Source organism: Lactuca virosa, chromosome 5, assembly GCF_052849685.1.
Source record: "Lactuca virosa cultivar CGN04683 chromosome 5, Lactuca_virosa_CGN04683_v6, whole genome shotgun sequence".
NCBI classification, from domain to species: Eukaryota; Viridiplantae; Streptophyta; class Magnoliopsida; order Asterales; family Asteraceae; genus Lactuca; species Lactuca virosa.
Genome location: NC_136430.1, coordinates 4782580 through 4807152, shown reverse-complemented (window position 1 = coordinate 4807152; position 24573 = coordinate 4782580). Strand labels below are relative to the sequence as shown.

The 24573-nt window shown below is 37.4% G+C and overlaps 1 protein-coding gene across 1 annotated transcript; it reads right to left on the bottom strand.

The window, feature by feature from the left end:
* Positions 1-22737: 22737 nt before the first annotated feature.
* LOC145116911 (uncharacterized) lies at positions 22738-23244 on the bottom strand. The gene has a single exon (XM_079053211.1). It carries the CDS (start codon positions 23242-23244, stop codon positions 22738-22740), a length of 507 nt encoding a protein of 168 aa, XP_078909337.1.
* Positions 23245-24573: the final 1329 nt, after the last annotated feature.

The window sequence follows — 24573 nt, the reverse complement described above, 5'->3', positions numbered from 1 at the left end:
TGACGACTGACAACAAACTAGAATTGAACACATCAACTTAGTCCAGGCTTGGCCAAGTGGTTAGGGTGTCATCACTAAATCATCGAGGGCCCCACATATATCGCTTTTATCCCTCTTAGGGTAAAAGGAACGGATAAACTTCGACTCAAATGCTCGCTTGTACTTACTCATCAAATCACACACAACCATATGTTTTATAACACCAAGTTACTGGTGCGTTTACATATGTCAATGTGCAACCGACTTGCAAACTACAACTCATATGTCTTACTAATCACCCGTGATAAAGTCCATCAAGCGATTCAAGTGAGCGTGGGCTTAATCCAATACTCAAATCTTACTTCAGGGGCACTCATGAACGTTGCAGCAAACCTTTGCTATGTCTAAACACTTAGACAATCTACAAACCAATTCATGACAGTCTTATTTCATACCTACTTCCAAAGTATGATCGACTGTGGACAGTTTAAATAATCTTATTATTTTGGAAGTCAAAACATGCGAAGTGAAACACAAGAATAATACTAATCATATATGGTCCCAAACTCTTGAGTATAAATTAAACACCTTTTATTTAATTACCATATTAATTACTCAATATTCATTGTATAACGTTTCGGAAAATCAACTTATTACTTGAATTATAAGAACAGTTGTCCCGTGCTTCAATCATGCACACTATATTTACCTATGGTCCATACTTTGTGAAATAGATCAATTGAACACATTTCCAACGATACTCATTTCACAACTCTTAATCCTTATCATAAGTGTAAGAATGCCAAATTCTTGCCACTATTAGAATATGTCAGATTCTAACATTTTATGCACCGATCCTTTCGTAATGTCACAGCACAAAGCCAACAAGACTTTGCCAATGATATTACAAAGTTCTCTATTGGAGATTGTTACAAGGCAATTCCATAGATATGAAGTTTCACATTCAAAGTACATTCCTTTGAACATTCTTCTTGCATAAAGTTTCTAATCTAGACATAGATTTTTGATATCCAACTCCCATTTATGGAAACATTTCCATATTTTCCATATGACAACTCATTCTAAATAGAGTCCTATCTATTCATAATAATGTGAATATGGTTCATCCATTACTATACTTCCAACTTCCCACAAGGACCAACCCTTAAAGAACCTTAGATTGTCCTCGATAGTTGTTTAAATATTTAAGTCATTTCCGGTTTTAGTCCTTTTTCCCTCTTGATGCCCTAGGCATTTGAAAGTTTAGAACGGTCGAATATTACAACATATGCAATCTATCCTATACCATAAGCGTATGGGGGCACGATTCAAGAAAAACGTGATACTTTACCAGTTTCTTGCTATAATATTGTCATATATAGAATTCCCTTATGTTGAATCTTTTCAACATAACATCCATATATATCTTTTGACTAAATTTGATTAAAATTTCTCGATCTAAGCTTTTAGATTTGAAATGAAGTATAATATTCTCTCCCTTAATTACAAAAACAACCTTTCAACCCCTGCAACTTTGCGAAGTGAAACTTTTTGTTTTCTATAATTAATATTGCTAACTTGCAACACTTAAAATAATAATCATGCTCCCACTAACATGACGATTATATCCTTACCAGCATAACACTTATGCTCCCACTAGATTTGACATGTATCCATAAATTAGCTGAACTTCTAGAAAACAATACTTATTGAATTTCTTAACGAAAGTTCATATTTCTAATACGAGATGCTTTGATAAGCCTTTCTCTAAGATTCTCAACTCATACACCTTTCCTTAGATAGCTCATATGTGTGTCTAAACAATTTCAGCACTTATAGCAACAAGTCTTAAATGTTTAAACTAATTGCCAAATCTCACAATTTGAATTATGAAGAGGGATGTCGTAGTCATAATCGAATTTGAGAATGCAAATATCACAATTGCTATCTTCTTAAAATCTCTCTTAGTGAAAGTGTTTCCTCACAATCATTTTCATGAAAATGGAGAGAAACCTTATGACACTTAGATTTAATGGTGTATGTGTTCCTATCCATGTGAATTTTTCATAACCATAATCATAAGACAATGTTTGTGACAAATCCAACTCATATGGATAGAAGTAGTTCATCCTTAATTTCTTGCCATCAAGGGTCCCACCATTGCTTCCAAGTCTTTGAGCAGCTCACCCATACCTATCAATGTACTTTCCGTTGATCAGGGTGCCTTGCCTCTATGTAATCAATTGAGAACTCACAGAACTCACATGGATAGTTGACTTAAACTGGAATGGCACAGAAACAAAATTATATCAACACGATAGGTTGTAAACCTCAAGTGGTGTGCTAGTGATTAACAATAGGTCTACTCTTGGTTAGCTCTTGAAATTTTTTCAAGATCTTTAAGACTCCCATTGACCTCTTGACATATAAGATTCTCTTGTCAAGAAACATTCCTTGACAAAACAAATATTCAAGGGTTAGTGCGGGTTCCTGTCAAGACAAACACTTTACACAATCGGTCTTAGTTGGTCTTTGTCTTATCTAAGACATCACAACTTACCAATTTCAAATGTGCAGAAATAAGAAAACCTTTCCTATTTCGTATTTTATAAGTGCTATAAACCTACTTAAGACTATGTTACTCAAGTCACAATCTTGGAGTATGACTCTAAGACTCGATATTGGAACGAAGTATGATTCACCTTTTTATTTAACCATTTTAACAATTCACGATTCCTCTACTTAGCCCTACTAGTGCACTAAGTTGTCCTTGGAGGATCAATTGTGATATGATTTCATCATCATTCAGACGATCATAAAACATGATACAAAAGTACTCTCCCTTCTTCTCAGATTGGAGAAACCTTTTATCTTTCTGCCTTATTCATTCTTCTTATTCGTTCTGCCATACATTGAAACTTTTCAATGATTCAGAATTACACTTAATCTTGTAAGTATAACCATATTCACTAAACTTTTAGCAAATCATGACGAATAGTCTCATCGTTCTTTGTGGTGGACTTGACCAGTGCACAACATTGTGTATCACACCCTCCAGTCCTTCACTTGACTCACATTCTTATGTGAACAAGGAATTGGTCTTAATTTCCCAAATACGAAGGTTTTCATTCATCACACAATACAAGTTGTATGATTCCAAGTTTCTGTCTAATTGAGACTTGGGCGATGAGAATCTTTCCTTACTTGGTAAATTTCTGACACTACCACAAATAACATAACTAAGAATCACATCTATTTCAATATTGATAATAATAGAAACGAACAAACATCAACTTTCACAAATAACATTGCAAGGATAAATAAATAAGATAAAACTCAAAATTTCATTTATTTATAAAACGCGGAAAAAAAACTTGTCCTTACAACGCAATTAAAATGAAAACTATGGTATTTCATATTCCTAAGCAATCGATCACAACTCTCTAAGTAGTAGTTCAAAAATCCGATCATCGAACCATGCGATCGAAATCCATTTCTTCGCGATCAGACTCAGCTCACTTTTCCTTTAAGCTTCCTTTCTTTTCTTCGATCCTACAAAACATCAAAATGTAATCTTATCACATCATGTATTAAGAATCTACAAATAGGAACTTAATAGAGTTAGATAATGGATTTTACCTGAAGCAGAGTCATACATCTTAACTCTCCCATCTTCGCGATCCTTCAGGTAGATACGACAGCTTCGTAACCAATGCACCTTCTCTTGGCAGTAGAAACAATTTGACTCTTTGGGAACAATACACAAGACAATTTCAGATTCAGCCTTCCTCTTTGCCATCCGGTCAAACGGTTTGATCTTGTCCAATCCCTTTCCATTGGGAAGAAAAGATTTTTCTGGACTTTCAATGTTGCCATCATCAACGTCCATGGAAGCTTGGTAGGTTGATCTACCAGTCAAATTTGCCTTACCAGTGCGCCAAATCATTGCTGATTCAGCATCAATAAGCAAATAGGTTAGATCAATGAGGGTCATGTCGTGGTCCATCATATAGTACTCTCTAATGAATTCACTATATGAAATCAATTGAGAACTCATAAAACTCACATGCATAGTTGACTTAAACTGGAATGGCACAGAAACAAAATTATGTCAACACGATAGGTTGCAAACCTCAAGTCGTGTGCTAGTGATTAACTATAGGTCTACTCTCGGTTAGTTCTTGAAACTTTTTCAAGATCTTTAAGACTCTCACCGACCTCTTGACATATAAGATTCTCTTGTCAAGTAACATTCCTTGACAAAAGAAATATTTAAGGGTGAGTGCGGGTTCCTGTCAAGACAAACACTTTACACAATCGGTCTTAGTTGGTCTTTGTCTTATCCAAGACATCACAACTTACCAATTTCAAATTTGCAGAAATAAGAAAACCTTTCCTATTCCATATTTGATAAGTGTTATAAACCTACTTAAGACTATGTTACTCAAGTCACAATCTTGGAGTATGACTCTAAGACTCGATATTGGAACGAAGTATGATTCACCTTTTTATTTAACCATTTTAACAATTCACGATTCCTCTCCTTAGCCATACTAGTGCACTAAGTTGTCCTTGGAGGATCAATTGTGATATGATTTCATAATCATTCAGACGATCATAAAACATGATAGAAAAGTACTCTCCCTTCTTCTTAGATTGGAGAAACATTTATCTTTCTGCCTTATTCATTCTTCTTATTCGTTCTGCCATACATTGAAACTTTTCAATAATTCAGAATTACACTTAATCTTGTAAGTATAACCATATTCACTAAACTTTTAGCAAATCATGACGAATAGTCTCATCGTTCTTTGTGGTGGACTTGACCAGTGCACAACATTGTGTACCGCACCCTCCAGTCCTTCACTTGACTCACATTCTTATGTGAACAAGGAATTGGTCTTAATTTCTCAAATACGAAGGTTTTCATTCATCACACAATACAAGTTGTATGATTCCAAGTTTCTGTCCAATTGAGACTTGGGCGATCAGAATCTTTCCTTATTTGGTAAATTTATGTCACTACCACAAATAACATAACAAAGAATCACATCTATTTCAATATTGCTAATAATAGAAACAAGCAAACATCGATTTTCACAAATAACATTGCAAGGACATATAAATAAGATAAAACTCGAAATTTCATTTATTTATAAAACGCGGAAAAAAAAAACTTGTCCTTACGACGCAAATAAAATGAAAACTATGCTATTTCATATTCCTAAGCAATCTATCATAACTCTCTAAGTAGCAGTTCAAAAATCCGATCATCGAACTATGCGATCGAAATCCATTTCTTCGCGATCTGACTCAGCTCACTTTTCCTTTAAGCTTCCTTTCTTTTCTTCGATCCTACAAAACATCAAAATGTAATCTTATCACATCATGTATTAAGGATATACAAATAGGAACTTAATAGAGTTAGATAATGGATTTTACCTGAAGCAGAGTCATACATCTTGACTCTCCCATCTTCGCGATCCTTCCGGTAGATACGCCAGCTTTGTAACCAATGTCCCTTCTCTTGGCACTAGGAACAATTTGAGTCTTTGGGAACAACACACGAGACAATTTTAGATTCAGCCTTTCTCTTTGCCATCCGGTCAAACGGTTTGATCTTGGCCAATCCCTTTCCATTGGGAAGAGAAGACTTTTCTGGACTTCCAATGTTGTCATCATCAATGTCCATGGAAGCTTGGAAGGTTGATCTACCGGTCAAATTTGCCTTACCAGTGCGCCAAATCATTGTTGATTCAGCAGCAATAAGCAAATAGGTTAGATCAATGAGGGTCATGTCGTGGTCCATCATATAGTACTCTCTAATGAACTCACTATATGAGTCAGGAAGTGATTGAAGAACCAAGTCAACAACCAACTTCCTTGAGACATTAACACCCAACATTCCCAACTTGTCAATATGTAACTTCATCTCCTAGATGTGAGTACATACGAACTTTCCATCTTCGTGTTTGCTAGCCAATAGGGCTTGAGTGACCTTGAACTTTTCAAGTCTTTGAACACATGGGTCAGGGAGAATTATTAGAGGAGGTGGAGGAAGTGAAACATGATTTCCATTTCCACGATCTAATCGTGGAACATCATCTTCATGTGGAAAGCTTTTTCCATTGGATTCGGGAAGACCATAGTTGTTAGATTTTGACATCTACAAAACGGGAGAAATTCAAGTTAGTCGATTTAATCCTTAATATAACACCCAAATGAAATATTAAGGCTAGGATCCAACATAATATTCTACAATTCGGAAAAGGGATGCCGTAATCCAATTACAGAATATTTGAAGGTAGGTAAATGACGATTTACCAATTTCCACCATGAAAAACGAAAAAGAAATTTAGGTTTTAAATGAATTGAAACTCCTAGATCTTTTGAGATTCACTGAACTTTTCAATGGCATGTTTAATCTCGATAATGCCCTTCAAGTTTGTGACTGGGATGTCGAGGATCACAAACATGGTTTGGATAACCATGGAAATTAGCTTGGTACTCTTGAAGATGTCTATCATCTAATCAATGTGCCGGTTAACCACACACGCTCCATTTATCTATGATAATCTACGAGCTACCCATTGCCATCCTTCATTGGTCCCATATTAGTGTGCCGGTTAACCACACACGCTCCACTAACGACCAACAAGGTGCAATGTGCAATTTCATGGATTAGCAGCAACTCCACAATTTTCCTAAAGTAACTAAGATTTGGGAATTTATAAAAGTGTTTAGTTACTTCGTATTTCATTATACTTATAATGGAAGGTTGTGTCCTATCCTACCCGTTCGGCTAACGACCAACAAGGGTGCGGTGGGTAAGAGTGGATACCCAATGGTGGTCATTTTACAGGTCGCTTCCTTAAACACCCCTTATAGACTAGCTTCATGAATGAAGCCTACTAACTGCAAGACTGACATTTACTTATACATATATAATATTAAACTTTTAATTCTATATAGTATAAGGGTGTATTTTATACTTTTAAAATACTAGGTGGTTTAATCTATTAATAACATAGACTTTCAATTTGATTAATCTTAAACAATATACTTATGGATTTATTAATTATCCCTTTTAATTAAACACTTAATTAACTTAATAAAACCATAAGGGTGTAATTTGAACTTTTCAAAATACTAGGGTTTTAGAATTCAATATTTCAAAATTAATACCTTTTAATAAAATTTTAAATTCCAAAACTTGAGGATAAATTTTGAAACCTTTCAAAATATTATGGTTTAACTATTTAAATTTCAAAAACTAAAACTTTTAAGTTCAAATTTAAACTATAAAACCTAAAGGGTGTAAATTGAAACTTTTCAAACTTACTAGGTTAAATATTTGAATCATAATAATCCTATATTATCCATATTTAACCAAATCCATTAATTTTGATAAGGATAACCATAGCAAACATGAAAAATCGATTTTAGGCAAGAAAAACGGGTTTTGGTAATTATCCTCATCAAAAACTGCTAAAAAAATCGAAAATCCCGGCAACAGCACCCTGGACTCGCCGAGTTCATGCAACTCGTCGAGTCCACTGAAGGACTCGCCGAGTCGGCTTCACAGACATCAAAAATTCGACTTTTTGATCCTGTGGTAGTTCACTTTTGCATCTATTCAACTAGAAAAACTACCTAGGCTCTGATACCACTGATGGGTTATGAACATAACATCATTCCTATGGTGTTCATGCAACCGTAATTGCTATGATCTAGGTTTTTCTAATTTGAACATACAACATTGAATACCAAAGCAATGAACTCTAATCTAGAATGCTTATTTCGAAATAGACATAATAAACAAGTTAGAATGATTACCTCAACTTGTTATGTAGTAATAACAAGAACTCCTTGACCTTTGAAAGCTTAGTGCCTCTAATGTTGCACCTCTAATGGAATCACAAACACCCAATGCAACAAGATGACTTAGGAGAGAGAAGAAAACGGCTAGGGCAACTCCAAGAAGCATAGGGCCGATTTCCATATAAAAAGGGATCTATTTATAGTTGAGGCTATTAGGGTTTTATGGTGGAAACCCTAATTTCCTTGCTTAGGGATTAAGCAATCCATGGAGCCCATCTAGAAAACCCTTGGATGAAATCTTCTTGGACTCTCCATAGATTTCATCCAATCCCTTTCTATTAGGAATCCATAGCCCAACTAGAAACTATCAGATAATTGCAATATCAATCCCCTTTATTTAATCAGTCTCTTTTGATCACCAAATTAATTCCAAATTAATTTCCGATCAATACTAATTAAATAATATGATTTCCAAATAATATATTAATCTTGTAATATATTAATAAAACCATTTTGAGTATGAATTTATTATTCATATAATAAATTCTACTCTCTCTCCTCTTGTCATCCGATCAAGTTGCATGAGTGAAGGCAACCCAAAAGAACCATGCTCATAATCGAGTTAAGTACATACCAAAATAGTTATGGGCTTAGACACCTAATCCAACAGTTACTTCTATATGTTATCTGTTTATGTGTTGGTACCTTGGGGGAACTCACTAAGCTTCGTGCTTACAGTTTTGTTTATGGTTTCAGGTTCTTCAAAGGACCATGGCAAAGTGAAGGCGTGACCGTACACATCCTTGATTTTACTACTGATTAGATCTTGGGAGACTCTAATTTTAAATCATATTTTGGAAACAATGGTTTTGTAAACACTTTTATTAATAATTGGGTTGTTTTGAAAAGTTTAAATTGGTTGTGATTTTTAAGGATGATACAGTTTGACCACAAGTCAAATAGGTCAAAGTCAACGGTCAATAGCTAAAGTCAACCCCCAAACGAATCCCACGTTATGATCACTCATTGGTCACGTCGTGGCATCTTCACAACAAAACAATCGCGATGGCACCAATCGTTACGTCGTGGCAAGCTGACTACCACGTCATGAAATATCAACTTTCACAATTTAATGGGTTACACTATTAATCCTTCAAGCCACCCTTTCATACTTTCTAGATGGATTTCTTACTTCTATTCCAACATAAAAATCGTAGCTTTTTACAGAAATGCATGCCCAATGCAAATCTTGATCTCAAACTAGGTCAAAATGGGGCAAAAACACCAAAATCTCATGCAAGGAGTTCAATACACAAAAAAAACTTCAGATCCAAAAGATATGGGGACCAAGGTGAGCTATAAAGTTGCAAACTTTAACTCATCTAACCAACTCAAACTCGAAGATTAGCTAAGAAATGCCATATATTCTAGATCTATGGAGAGAGAACCAAAACTTGGAAGCTTTATACCTTCCCAAGCTTCACAACATACATGAGATGGAAGATCTAGAGTGATACACTCTTCCAACCAGCAAGCACACCATATCCTTCTTCTTCAAGGGCTAAAATCATCATAAATAGCTCACAAGGTCAAAATGAAGGCTAGGATTTCATGGAGGATGAAAGGGAGGTGATGGAGGTTTAGAGTGTGCAAACCCTAACCCTCACTTCCCTTAGATAAGGGCACAAATCCCAGAATTAGGGTTAAGCCTTTAGGCGGCCGCTACGTCGTGCCCATCAGCTTGTCACGTCCTGTCACACAAGGATGATGCACGTTTAAACAGTTATTGCCATGTCGTGGCAACCAATGTCCCACGCATGGCACAATGTTTTTGCCAAAAAACCCCATCTTTGATCCCATTAAGTCTTTAGTTGATCCGACCTAGAAAACGGGTGTTATATATATATATATATATATATATATATATATATATATATATATATATATATATATATATATATATATAAGGGTTAAATTGAGAAAAACAAAAGTTGAAAATGGGGGAATCAATTTTAGACACACATTTAGTTTACTGCAAAACAATTGATCGTATCAGCGAAAAATGAGAAAGATATACATGTGTGCTTTCAACAAAACATGTTTCCTTAAACTATGTTAGTAATTACCTTAATATATACAAAAACATAGTTTTTTCGTTTTTTAATTTTTAAAAAGCTACTTTTATCGAAAAAAAGATTTTAAATATATCATAATTTATAATTTTTTATTCTCTATAAACAGACTTCCATATTGACATAGCTTAAGATAAAATATTTTTTTATAGTTTCAGCTCTCGTTATTCATATGTGAATAAAAGTGCATCAGATGTTTATTATAGTACATTCGTTATTCACTTATTAATAAAACGCATGCTTAATTTTTTTTTACAATTTAAGTATCATTCATATATGAACATACCATGTAATAAAGTTTTTTTTACCTAGAATATATTTTTTACATCAACTTTCGTCATATGTTCTATTAATATATGAATAAAACGTATATTATCTCGTCATATGTTATATTCATATGTGAATATAACATTTATCAGATTTTGATATAGTTTATTTGTTATTCATATATGAATAAATAGTATGTTAATAAAAGACGAAATGTTTTGAAAATTCAAACTACTTACTTAATACGTGTGTAATGTACTAGTTTTAATCCTACTAACTTAGACACAAAGACAAACACACGAAAGGCAGTGTACCTATCGATTAGCAATATAGTTTAAGCAAGTAGGGTATCGAACGCATGGAAGGGTAACAATTAAATTATATACTAGTATTACCTAAATAAAAACAAGTAATAAAAGGGGGGGTTTTCTCTAGTTTTGCAAGACTAGAAACTTAAGCAATCAAATAACACTTAAAAAAAGACAATTAACAACTAAATGAGAATGAAAAACAACTATATTTAATAAGATAAAAGAGACTTCCATTTAGATTTCCATTCACTTATTCCTATGGTTGATTTCGTGGAAAGTGAAATGGATTAATATATCAATGATTACCGATTTCTAATGTGATTAGGTTCATCTTCACTATTACTAATCCATTAGCAAACAAGTTAATTCAAACAGTGTCCAATTGATTAAACTAACAAGTTTCCTAGTGTTCATTTCGAATCAAGTAAGACTTGTAATATTAGTCAGCTAAATTTGTTAATTCAATCAACTCATATGTGGATGTTCATCACACATTCTCACACATTAAGTTACTTATTTTCTAGTTAACCCTAGGTTCATGTTCACTAATACTAGGCATACAATCTTGTTTTCATAAAACTATATGATTCAAGAAATTAAGAAGATATTCATACAACTCAATACACTTGGTTATTAACAAAAAATAATTATCATTAACATGCAAGGATCTTTTAACAAGCTTAACAAGATCAATAACCAAATCAAATTAATCCAAGCCACTCAATTAAACCATATTCATAAGATCCTCTACAACTAAATAGAAGTATGGAGTTTAGCCCGTAACTTCAGCAATAACAATCATAAACTCAAAATCTAATGTTATCAACATGATTAAAAACAAAGATTGAGAGAAAAGTGATACTTTAATGCCTTTGATCTCTTCAAACTTAAGCTCCTAGTTGAAAATCGAAAACTAGAACTTCTCAGAACCTTTCTAGCCTCTAAAAATCATCCAAAGCCTCCATCATCAGTTAGGGTTTTGGGAATAAACGATCTATAAATAGATTCCAAAATATATCTCCAACTCGTCGAGTTTTTAAGATAAACTCGTCGAGTTTTTTACTTAATACGCATGTACGGCAAGGCATCCTTATATCGTGAACTTTCAAGAAAACTTGTCGAGTTGAGGGACCAACTTGTCAAGTTCCTCTTCATTTAAGCCTTCTTTCTTCAAAATCCAATCTCCAAGTTTCCAGTTGCTAGTTCTGCTTCCTTTTTCACCCGAGCATGTCTTTATTACTGAAAATGAAATTTTAACATACTTAAGCATCTTTTGTTCACTATTTGAGATAAAATGTCACACCCCCATACCAAGACGGCGGAAACGTTCGGGGGTGGAGGACGTCATGTACAGTATCACAACAATTGTATCATAGTAAATCAAAGCAAACACAACCATTACATTGAATATATATAAGGTATTTACATATGTTCGACACATAGTTTGTATAGAACAAAATGTATAACCAAAATTATAAAAGACGCGACTCTAAAAGCTCCGTCTTCTCAAAAACCTGCAAATGTACATGTGTACTAGTTCCCTAAGAATACAAGAGGTTTTGAAAGAGTATCAGCATTTATGCTGGTGAGTTCATAAGTATGTTTTTGTAATGAAAACCTTTCTGTGAATCTGTAAAATGTTTGCATGTTCTCAAGAAAATCCAATATTTTCTTTAGTAATGAAAAGTAGTCTTAAACCCTAAGATCAAAATGTATGTTCGTTACTATATTTTGTAGTAGTATATGAAAATGTTAGTCTGTATGTCTGGATACCACCAGTTGTGTTGTATACTGTGTTCTGTACGAAAACCTTTGTATGAAAACCCTGGCTATCACCAGTAATGTATAATGTGTTTTGTATGAAAACCTTTGTATGAAAACACTGGCTATCACCACTAATGTATAATGTGTTCTGTATGAAAACCTGGCTATCACCAGTATGTACAGTAGTTTTATTACTTAAAATAAAACCATGTATTTGTATTCCCTGGAATCCTCCAGTTGTAGTGTATGATAGTTCTATTAATGAAAATAAAACTATTTGAAGAATTGAAATCCCATAAACAAATGGTTAGTTTGTACTGTTGTGAGTTTGGTATAACCATGCTTGATATGACCTAGTGACCTCTACGACATTCTTCAGTCATCGGATGTTATGACATTTGTCACCCCATGCATGCATGCCTAACTATAGCTAGCAGTTTAGGTGTTGGATTGTCGGTCCCGAATAGATCTATTCACAAATCTCACGCTCTCCATCCAGGAGACTCTGGTTATACTGTAGTAGTATATATAGTTCCGCACCCCGAAGGGTACAATTAAAGTAGTGCCTCACAACCCGGTATTAACTAGTTTACGTGTAGTGTTGTAGTGTTCTCTTGTACTTGAAACTGCATGTATACTTGTAGAGTAAAAATAATTATACTTAAATAATTATTTAGTATTATACTCTTGTTTTCAGAAAATAGTATTGTATGCCATAAACTATATCTATCATAGTTTATATGTTTGTTAATGTACATGCTTTGGAATTGATGAAACCGTATGTTGAACCCCAAACTATACCTATTGTAGTTTGCATGTATGTTAAGTATTCGATTCATGTATTGTACTGAAAACTTTGCAATGATGGTTGTATGTTGAAAACTTCCCTTATGCTTAGCATGTTACAAAAGGGATAAAATATCTAAATATTTTATAAAATGTAGTGATCTCTTTGTTGTATCAATTGCATAAGTTTTTAATTCTGTTGAAATCATTTATATAAGGACACAAAAATTCATTTGTGTTTTGCTTGTATTCCCCATGAAAACGTTAAAAACAGTAAAAGTGTAGGGGTATGAACTCACAGTTGATTATGTGCACGTGCTCGACAGCAAAACCGGAAAGATGACCCTCGAGTTGGAGTACGCGGAAATTAACGGTATCCTAATGATAATTAAACACATAATTATATTTAAATTAGTGAATCCATTAATTAAAGTGTTAGAAAACACTCGCTTTTTGGTTAGGAATGTTGCCGAGACCGGTTTGAAGTGTAAAAAGAGGGTTTTCAGCCAAGGTTCCTGGTGCAAGGCTGTTTGCGGCCGTGAACTAGGTTTGCGGCTGTGAACTGGTTTGCGGCTGTGAACTGGTTTCCAGCCTTTGAAGATATGAAGGCTGTTATTGGTGTTCTTGGTGAAAATATGAATATTTTAAGGTTTGTTATTGAGGATATGAATGTTCTTGGGAGGTTCTTGGGAGCAACTTGAGAGTGTTTTCGGGTGAAAAAGATGAGAAATGAAGAATCTCTCCGGGAAAAACCTTTATACCAGTTGGGTTTACGGCTGGAAATGGGTTCACGGCTGTAAACGGGTTTACGGCCGAGGAGTTTACGGCCCATCGGTTTACGGCCGTAAACATCTGGCTGAACGATTTTGCTGATTTTTTGAGGGAAATCTTGATTTTTCGAGCGTTTTTTGGTTCCGAAAACTTATATACAGCCGAGCCCCTGATTGGATGCATCGCAATATACTACGAAGTCTTCTATCCCTTCGGGGAGGGACAGTATCGGTGCGGTGCACAAGGCTCGTTTTAGGGTTTGGAATGCCTTCCCTTGTTTCTCTACCCAGTCAAAGGCCACGCCTTTCTAGGTCAATGTCGTAAGAGGCTTCGCAATCCGAGAGAAATTTTGAATGAACCTTCGGTAGTAGCCAGCGAGGCCTAGAAATTGGCGAATTTCTGTAGGCGTCTTCGGTGTTGACCAGTTCTCAATAGTTTTAATCTTGGATGGGTCCACGTGGATTCCTTCTTCGCTAATCACGTGTCCTAAGAATTCGACTCTTCGGATCCAAAATTCGCACTTAGAGAACTTTGCGTAAAGCTTCTCCGATCGTAGGGTTTCCAGGACCTGTCGCAGATGATCGCTATGCTCTTTCATTACTTCTAGAGTAGATAAGTATATCATCAATGAAGACGATGACGAACTGATCCAAGTAAGGACGGCATACTCTATTCATCAAGTCCATGAAGACTGCGGGCGCATTGGTTAGTCCGAACGGCATCACTACGAACTCGTAGTGTCCGTAGCGAGTTCGGAAGGCTGTTTTCGGAACATCCTGCTCGAGCACTCGTAACTGATGATACCCGGACCTTAGATCAATCTTGGAAAAGTACCTCGCCCCTTGCAGTTGGTCAAATAAATCATCTATGCGAGGAAGAGGGTAACGATTCTTGACCGTCAGTTTGTTGAGTTCCCTATAATCGATGCACATACGGAACGATCCGTCTTTCTTCTTCACGAACAAGACCGATGCTCCCCAGGGTGAGAAGCTTGGTCTTATAAAGCCCTTGCTGAGCAGTTCGTTAAGTTGACCAGACAGTTCTTGCATCTCAGCAGGCACTAGGCGATAAGGCGATTTTGCTACGGGGGTAGCTTCGGGGAGTAAGTCGATTCGGAACTCGACCTGACGTTGCAGAGGTAAACCTGGTAGCTCTTCTGGGAAGACGTCGGGAAAATCGCGTACTACGGGGAAGTCTTTTAGGTCTTTCGTTTTCTGGCTCGTGTCGACGACGTGTGCAAGGAATGCACGATATTCCTTACGCAAGTACTTCTGAGCTTGAATACTAGAGATGATACGAAGACTCGTACTGGGTTTGTCTCTGTAGATCATTAAGGTTTTGTTATTGGGTAGGTTTAGATGGATGGCTTTGTCGAAACACAGGATATCGGTACGGTGGAGACTCAGCCAGTCCATGCCTATGATGACATCGAAACTCTTGATCGCTACCGGTATGAGGTCGATAGGAAACGAATGATTATCTAACGTGAGTGTACAACCTATGTAGATTTCGTTAGAAGTCTCTGTCTTTTCGTTAGCCATTTCTACGACGAAGGTTTCTTTTAGTGGTTGCGGTGATTGTTTAAGTAAATGTTTGAATTTTTGGTTAACGAAGCTCCTTTCTGCCCCACTATCGAATATGATATAAGCATAAGAGTTATCGAGAAGGAACATACCCGTGACTACGGTGGGGTCTACCACTGCTTCATTGTGGCCAATAGCAAGTAGTCTGCCAGTTCCTCCTGCGTTCCCAGCCTTCAGACAGTTTCTTTTGAAATGCCCTACTTCGCCACAGCCGTAACAGGCCTGGCTTGCTCCCGAACTGGGGATTTGGGAAATAGGTTTGGGTGGTGTTCTGCAAAACCGGACGGTATGGCCCTTCCGGTCGCAATTGGTGCAGTGCATCTCACGGCAGGGGCCGTTATGATGGAAAGAGCACTTATCGCACTTGGGTAGATTCCCCGCATATGTTTTGGCGGGCACAGGGGCAGTAGGAGTAGTGGCAGCGTGGACAGCCACTGTTCGTTGGTTATTGGAAGAGGATTTGGCTGATTTTCCTTTCTTTCGATCCCACCGCTTTCTTTTGTTGATGGAGGTGTGGGTTGGGGCAGAAGTGGTGGTTGTAGTAGCTGATGGAGTGGAGGGAACTTCATGATCAATCAGCCTTTGGGCCAATTCCTTGGCACTTTCGAAGGTCGCAGGTTTTGATGATAGAACGTTCCCTCGATATGGGGGTACTAGACCCCAGATGTATCGCTCGATCTTTTTGCTTTCGGTGGGCACCATGTTAGGGCATAGAGCCACCAAGTCGCAGTACCTGGCCGTATAGGCTACGATGTCGGAACCCTGCATTTTGAGGTTCCAGAGTTCCTCCTCAAGTTTCTGAATTTCGCCCCTCAGGCAGTACTCCCGCGTCATGAGGTCCTTCAGTGTGTCCCAGCCCATGGCGTTGGCTGCGACCAGGGAGAGTGATTTGACATGGCCATTACACCACGTCAAGGCCCTTTGGGTGAAGGTGCAAGCAGCAAATTTTATCTTGCTTCCTTCGGGGCATGAGCACATTTCGAAGATCGCTTCGGTTCTCTCAATCCATTGGGATAGTGCAAGGATCCCTCCGGTTCCATTGAAGTAAGTAGGTTTGCAGCTGATGAAATCCTTATAGGTACACTCTCGTGCACGTGGGTGGATTTCACCATGGCTGGAGTTTGTGCCAGTTCCCGTTCCACTAACACCACCAGAGTTGACTTGCGCCAGCGCGGCGGTCTCAGCTGCAGTCACAGCTGCTTGAAACATCACCGGGTCAAACTGTGATGGGGGAGGTGGTGGTGGTGTTTGATCCACAGGCGTGCGTCTGGTCGGACACTTGCGAGGAGGCATCTTTTACTGAAAAATTTTAAAAGATGATGACAACAGTGAGAATCAATTGTAAGTATGATGAGAGTGTCTCATGGAATAAATCGCCATGGTCTAACAATTAGATAGATGCATATCAATAGAGTAAGAAAACACAAGGGCATGAACTTCCAAATAGATTAGACAACTGCCAATATTACTGGTATTACTGATGTAAAATGAGTTCAGGAAAAACGACCTAACAATTGGTCTTACATCAAACCATAAGGAGAATGTTGACAGTTTAGAGGGCTAGTTATAGTACTTTCAAAGTCGGGAATGTTTTACAGACAGGTGAGACGGAGGTATTGAAGAGGAAGGCTATTCTTCTTGGGAAGAGAGAGGATGAGTAGATAATCTTCTGCTGGCGACGGGCACCCCTCTCTGGGTTACCCTTGAATCAGCCATTGTATCTATGCGAGAATGGAGAGAAGATAGTTAGTAGACGTACTAATCCTAAGATACTTATAAGATGATCGTTATTAGTCGACCCAATACTTGCATAATGCATACCAATTACATGTAATCGAGACAGGATAAACCTTCGAATAAGTGACCCTAACTCTAAATCCACAACCAAACAAGGAACAGGAAGTAAAGCAAAGATCACAGATTCTAAGTCTATAGCGTCTTAGTCACATGTAACTGTAGTGTATCCACTTAGCAACTATTGCCCTACTAGTAACGACCTTTTTAGTTTTCACATATGTAAATTACAGGAAATGCAGAATACTCCTATAGTATTCTTGTTCAAATGTTCTTGTAGTAGTGTTGGTAAGTTTTTAGACTTGTTGCAACACCACAACCACTCTTAGGCACAGGCTAGTCACTCCTAGGTAAATGTAGTTGATCAGGCTACATCCTCCCAGATTTGACTATATGTCTCTAAGCCTAATTGTGCTGCTCAACAATCTTAATACTTTTGTTCTGTTCTAGTATGATACTGACCCTTAGTGTGAATGGATGTATATATATACTTAGTTAAATATTTTCTTATTTAATAGTATATATTCTTGGTCAGAGTGTTTTGATCCCGATGTGTTTATAGTTCGTATATCTTTTATGGGTTGATATACTTGATTCACTATAAACAATGCTCTGATGCCAATCTGTCACACCCCAAAACCGAGAACGGCGGAATACGTTCTGGGGTGGAGGACGTCATGTACAGTATCATAACAATGCATAATAGTAAAGACAAGCAACAACATCCATTGCATTAATATAATAATTGTAATACAAGCGTGTTCTGTATAGTTTGTTAGACACCAAAAGTATAATCAAAATAAAGAGGAGTCTTGTATGTGCTCCATCTTCTCAAAAGCTGCATCTGTACCTGTCTACTGATAACCTGAGAATACAAGTTATTTTGAAAGCGAGTATCAGCATAAAGTTGGTGAGTTCATGAGTATTTAGTGTCATTGCTTGTATAAAAATGATTACAACCATGTAGTATAATATTTGATCTCAATGTTGGAAAATAGTATGCTCCCTAGGAAAACCCTATGTTTTCCAGTAAAAGTGGTCTTCTACCAAGACCCGGTTGTATGTATGTTGGATCCTTTGAAAATGTAAAAGTTTTCCCAGAGAAACTATTAGTAGGAAAATATAGTTTTAGACTTCATTCATGTAAAGTAATTTGGGAAAATAGTGTTTTACCCCAGCAGTATCACTGCCAGCTAATGAAATAAAAATGCAGACTCCAGGTAGTATTAAATGTACAATACACCTCGAGGAGTCTGTTTTGCCTTTATTTCTTAATGTATTAATTAAAGGTCGAAATATGAACTTGTATGTAACCATGCTGATTGACGATCGAATCCCTGATGACCCTCCGAGTCATCTGTAGAAATGTGACATTTTGTCACCCCTGGGCCTAGTCGGCTCGGACTGTAGCTAGCAGTCGGGATGTGGGAGTGTCTGTCCCGTATAGATCTATACACATAATGCCCGCTCTCCCTCCAGGAGACTCTGGTTACACGGTGATAGCACAGTGAAGTGTCGTATCGAGAGATAGTATGTCACATTCTGTTGTAGTATGTTCTCTTTGTATAATGTATATTGTACTTTCTGGTATAGTGTATAGAGTGTTCTCTTGTATAGTATATAGTATTCTCTCTTTATAGTGTTTAACATGTATTGACTCATAACCGTTCGGACTCTGGTAGGTACCATTGTAATAGTATACACGAGTAGTAATCCTTAACTATACCTATTATAGTTAAATAGTAAGGTTGGTTGCATGCCTTTGATACACAAAGGTATTGAACTGAAGTGAAGACTTTAATATTCAACACGAATATATATAATATATAACTAAAAATTCAACGACAGTCGGACAGATAACAATATACCCTAAGTCCACAATCAAACAAGAACAGGAAGTAAGGTGAGCTATCAGTCCTAAGTCCTTCAAGTCTTACTTATATAAATATATTGGTGTAGATATGGTTTGGGAACAGAAGGAGTTTAAAAGAGTTTAGAAATATTTTTATAACAATTTAACATGAAAATGAGTTTGATAAACACTTAAAGCAGTTTTGTTGGTAAAGCAGTTAAAAGTATAAAAATCCTTTTGGTTGCAAGTTATAAATCACATGTGATTGATACTATAACTTGATTGATTCAACTTGTATCCCCCCATAAAAGCATTTAAAAACATTTAAAAGGTTGATTAAGGGGTATGAACTCACCTGCAATGAGTGAAGTGGATGGAAGTGTCGGGTAGGATGCTAGGTGTCAAGTGAGGACTTGATCACACACACGGATCCTATGTAACATGTAGTGATACATAAATGTATCTAATTAGTTATTTAATCACTAATTAGGTAAGTAAAGACACTCTAATGCATGAAGACACTTTGTTTCAAGTTCAAGGAGTGCTAAAGGTTGCATCTAAGGAGTGTATGGCCTCACTATGGAGTTTACACTTCAATTGGTTACACTTAAGTGTGTTTACGGTTTCTGGACCATTGTCCCCATGAGTTTACGGCCGTAAACTCATGGTAATGGTGTCATTGGGTGTTCAAAGGTCTTAAACTACTCAAGGAATTATGCTAGACTCGAATCCATGGCTTAGGAAGTGATTGGGGCTAGAAATGGACACTTCTTGGAGTTTACGGTCCTTGGACCACTCCCTTGGGAGTTTACGGCCGTAAACACATGAGTTTACGGTCGTAAACTCATGTTGGTTCATTTCTCTTGTGTTTTGGTGGTTCTAGGCTATGCATGCAAGGTTCTAGTCACTTACACAAGCATAAGAAGGTTTTTAAGGCACTTAAACATTCTTAGAAGGTGTTTACGGTTTTGGGAGGCCTTCCCAAACCGTAAACTCATGTTTGTCTCATCCTTACACGTTTTTGGGGTTCCTAGTTCATGCATGTAAGTCCTTAGTGCATTACTCAAGCATTGGAAGGAGTTTGGGGCTTCAAAACCCTTCTTTGGGGTGTTTACGGTTTTGGAATGTTCCAAAACCGTAAACCCACGTTCTTGGGGTTTTTGGGTGTTTAATCCATGAATACTAAGCCAATAACTAGTTAGATGAAGTATACTTATTTATAGGAAGCTTGTAGAGGTGTTTTAGGACCCAAAAACGCAAATGTGTTCTTGGTGTTCTTGAAGATTTGAAGATTCTTTGAAGATCTATGTAAAAATCGGAATCCTTTGGATGAGAAGGTGTAGAAACACCAGATTAAGTGTTGTTTAAAAGGATCTAGGAAGAAAACTTACATTTTTGGGCGGATTTGGAAGAAGATGATGATGATACTTGAGAGAAAAACTTGTGTTCTTGAGTGGAAGGTGGTAAAAAGTGAGGACAAGGGGTAAACTCATGTTGTATGCATGAGTTCTTGGAGAGAAGGGTGTTTACGGCCCAAACACCCCATGTTTGGCCGTGAACACCTAGTTAAGGTGTCGGGTTGTCCGGTTTATTACACGCCACTAATTACGTCACATCCAATTAATAAATTGTTTGATGAAAAATAAAATAAAACACCAAACGGGTTTAAATCCGGCCAAAATGCATTTGAAATGTTTTTGAATATTATTTTTTTTGACGTATTTAACTGTGGAAATTATACAAAGAAAATTTCGGGTTGTCACACCATCTGCACAACTCCTAAAAAGATAGGGCTCATCCCAGAAATAATATTTGATTTCTGAAAAGGGCTTCGTTTTCTACAGGTAAGAGAGCCCTTTTGGAAGAAAATTTTCTGCCAGGAAGTTTGCAATGTCAGCATACCATTGTTATTCCTCCATTATCACCATCAAGTACTCTTATGGAAAGCGCCCAATACCCTTGTTATCCATCTCGTCCCTTTCCGGATTTTCTAATCTAGATAGATGGTCGGCTGCTACATTCTCCATCCCTTTCTTTTCCTTGATTTCGATGTCAAATTCTTGAAGTAAAAGCACCCATCGGATCAATCTAGGCTTCGCATCCTGCTTGGCAAACAAATACTTGATAGGATGGTTAGTAAAAACAATAGTTTTAGACAAAATAAGGTAAGGACGATATTTTTCAAAGGCATAGACCACGACCAATAATTCCTTTTCAGTAATAGTATAATTCTCTTGGGCCGGATTTAAGGTCTTGCTCGCATAGTAAATGGGTTGAAAGTTCTTGTCAACCCTTTGAACAAGTATAGCTCCTAAGACAAAATCACTCGCATCACACATTATTTCAAAAGCTATGTTCCAATTCGGGGCGATAATGATCGGGGCATTAGTTAATTTTTTTTGAAAATCTCAAAAGCAGCTAAGCATTCTTTCGAAAAATTAAAAGGTGCATCTTTCTAAAGGAGTTTAGTTAAAGGCAAAAACCCGCATGACCTAAAAAACTCCTAACGCCCTTCACATTAGTTGGTGGGGGTAATTTAGCAATAGTATCAATTTTTGCCCGATCCACCTCAATCCCCGCTTTGGATACTTTATAGCCTAAAACAATGCATTCTTTTACCATGAAAATACATTTTTCCCAATTCAAGACTAAATATGGTCTTTTCACACCTAGCAAGCATCAAATCAAGGTTAGTAAGACAATCATTAAAAGAAGAGCCAAAAACAGAAAAGTCATCCATAAATACTTCTATAATTTTTTCCACCATGTCGTGGAATATTTCCGTCATGCATCGTTGAGAGGTTGCCATCGCATTGCATAACCCGAAAGGCATGCATCGATTGGCAAAGGTTCCACTCAGACAAGTAAAAGTCGTCTTCTCGTGATCAATTGGGTCAATAGGAATCTGGAAATAACCTGAAAATCCATCTAAGAAACAATAATAACAGTGGCCAGATAATCGCTCAAGCATTTGATCAATAAAAGGAAGAGGGAAGTGGTCTTGGCAAGTGGCATCGTTTAGCTTTCGATAATCGATGCACACCTACCAACCAGTTACCTTTCGTGTGGGTATGAGCTCGTTCTTCTCGTTTGTCACGACCCTCAACCGCCTTTGATGTTGCACTACCGGCTTCGCGCCTTCTTCAAGGTTGATCTAGTAAGAGCAACTAGAAGGACTAATTCCTTTTATGTCGATAATTTTCCACATGATGGCATTCTTTCTTTTATTCAACACCTTTACGAGATCTTCTTTTTCAGTTGGTGTAAGGTCAGAAGCTATAAGCACAGGTTTTTGATCACTCTCTTATAAAAATGCATATTCTAAGTGTTCCGACAAAGTTTTCCCGTCAGGTCACGACTTTTCGTCCAGTAACGGAACTCGTCGAGTTGTGGCCAGTTTTCCCATCAGGTTGCGACTTTTCATCCCAACTCGCCGAGTTTATCTCCGAAACTCATCGAGTTGAGTTTCCAGCATTTCTGGTTAGTTCGTCGTATTCGCTTTCTTCGAGGAGCCTTTCTATCTCCTTTAGGTCTCTTTCAGCATCGAAGTCATCTTCTAAAGCAATGGTGGATTTACTCGACTTGTCTTCTTTCCATTCCTCCAATAATTCTTCCAAAATGTCCACCGAGAAGGCTGTGTCGTCACTATACTTCGAATGCTTCATGGCTTGATCGACTCAGAATGTAACAGAATCATCGCCTACCCGAAGGATAAGTTTTAATTCTCTTATGTCCACTATAGCGCATGCGGTGTTTAGGAAGGGTCTTTCAAGAATGATCGGCACTTGATGGTCTTCTTCCATATCTAAGAATATGAAATCCGTGAGAAATACGAACTTATCAACTTTCACCAATAGGTCGTCACATATCCCCCTTGGAAATGTCTCCGTCTTGTTTGCTAGATGGATCGCCATTCGAATCGGTCTCGGCTCTGGAAGGTTCAACTTCTTAAAGAATGAATATGGCATAAGGTTCACACTCGCCCCCGAATCAGCCAATGCATAACTAGTAGCTAAATTCCCGAATTGGCATGTCAAAGTAAAACTACCTGGGTCACCCATCTTCTTTGGCAATTTATTCGACATTTCAGCTGAACAATTTTCATTAAGAACCACCTTGGATGCTTCCTCCATCTTCTTTCTATTTGTGAGAAGGTCCTTCAAGAATTTGGCATACTTGGGCATTTGTGCAACCGCCTCAATGAAAGGGATGTTGATTTGAAGGGCTTTGATGTGCTCCAGGAACTTTTGATAGTCTTCATTTTGTTTATCTTGTGTAGCTCGGCTCGGGAATGGAAATGGAGGTTGATACGGCTTAAATGGAGGATCATTTTTCTGATTAGTTGGAGAACTCGTCGAGTTCTGTTCTGGAACTCATCGAGTTGTGTCGACTGTTTGCGATTTCGGGTTTTCTTTCTCTTCCTCCTGCACCTCTTTAGGATCTTCATTCTGGAACGGGTTCAGAGGAGTGATTATTTTTCCCCTGATAGTAGTCACAATATTTATATGTGTGCCTTTCGGGTTTTGCTCGGTGTTGCTAGGAAGTCTACCCGGTGTTCTTTCGTTGAAGTGACTTGCAAGTTGTCCGAGTTGCTTTTCAATATTAAGGATCGAAGCTTGCTGATTCCGAAGAAGAGCTTGTTGATCCTTCATCATAATTTGGTTCTCTTTCATCATGTTTTGATGCTCCCTTATAGCAGCATCAGCTTCATCGTATCTTTACTCGGATGTACTCACAAAATGTGCAAGCATGGCTTCAAAATATGTCTTCTTTTCTTGCACCGGTTCTTCCTTTTGATAGAATCCTCTCCCCTTTTGCCAAGACTTTTCCTCCTTTACCTTCTTGTATTCCTCATATGGTAGCCACTCCTTCTTGGCTTTCATCCAATCGTCATCAAACCTATCGCCACTCAAATAATACACTTGTGCTTTCTGGTTCCCGTTCTCATCAACGTCATAACCTTTATTAAGGTGGGGCCCGCTACAATTGTCACATCCTACTTGGATGTCGTGGATGGATTGGTCCATCTTTGTCATCCTACGATCCATGCTCTCTAGCTTAGCCATCACTGCCGCCATGTCATCAGAAACTGAGTTTACCACCCCTCGTGTTGAGTCGTGCCTTGGGTTATGATATTCTCTAGAGTGCTTGTATAATTCTTCAATCAATTCTTTTATAACTGCGGGTGCCTTCTTCGTGAGTGGTCGTTGGGAGTCAAGGAGCTTCCTGGTTGTTACATTCACTCCATCATAGAATATAGAGACTTCTTGCTGAATGTTTAGGTCATTATGATGGTAGTTCCTCAACAAGCCTTTGTATCTTTCCCACGTCTCATAGAGCCACTCGCCTCCTTGTTGTTCGAAGTTTGCAATGACTTTCTTCAACTTTGCTATTTTTGAGGGAGGGCAGAATTGATCAATGAACTCTTCGCGCATCTTAGCGCATGTTGTGATGGATCCTGGAGGTAGTGATTTTATCCAATCTTTCGCGGCTCCCTTAAACGTAACTGGTTG

What these genes read in the sequence shown, in the direction of transcription:
- LOC145116911 (XM_079053211.1), bottom strand. Translation starts at nt 23,244, where the DNA reads ATGCCCAAGTATGCCAAATTCTTGAAGGACCTTCTCACAAATAGAAAG.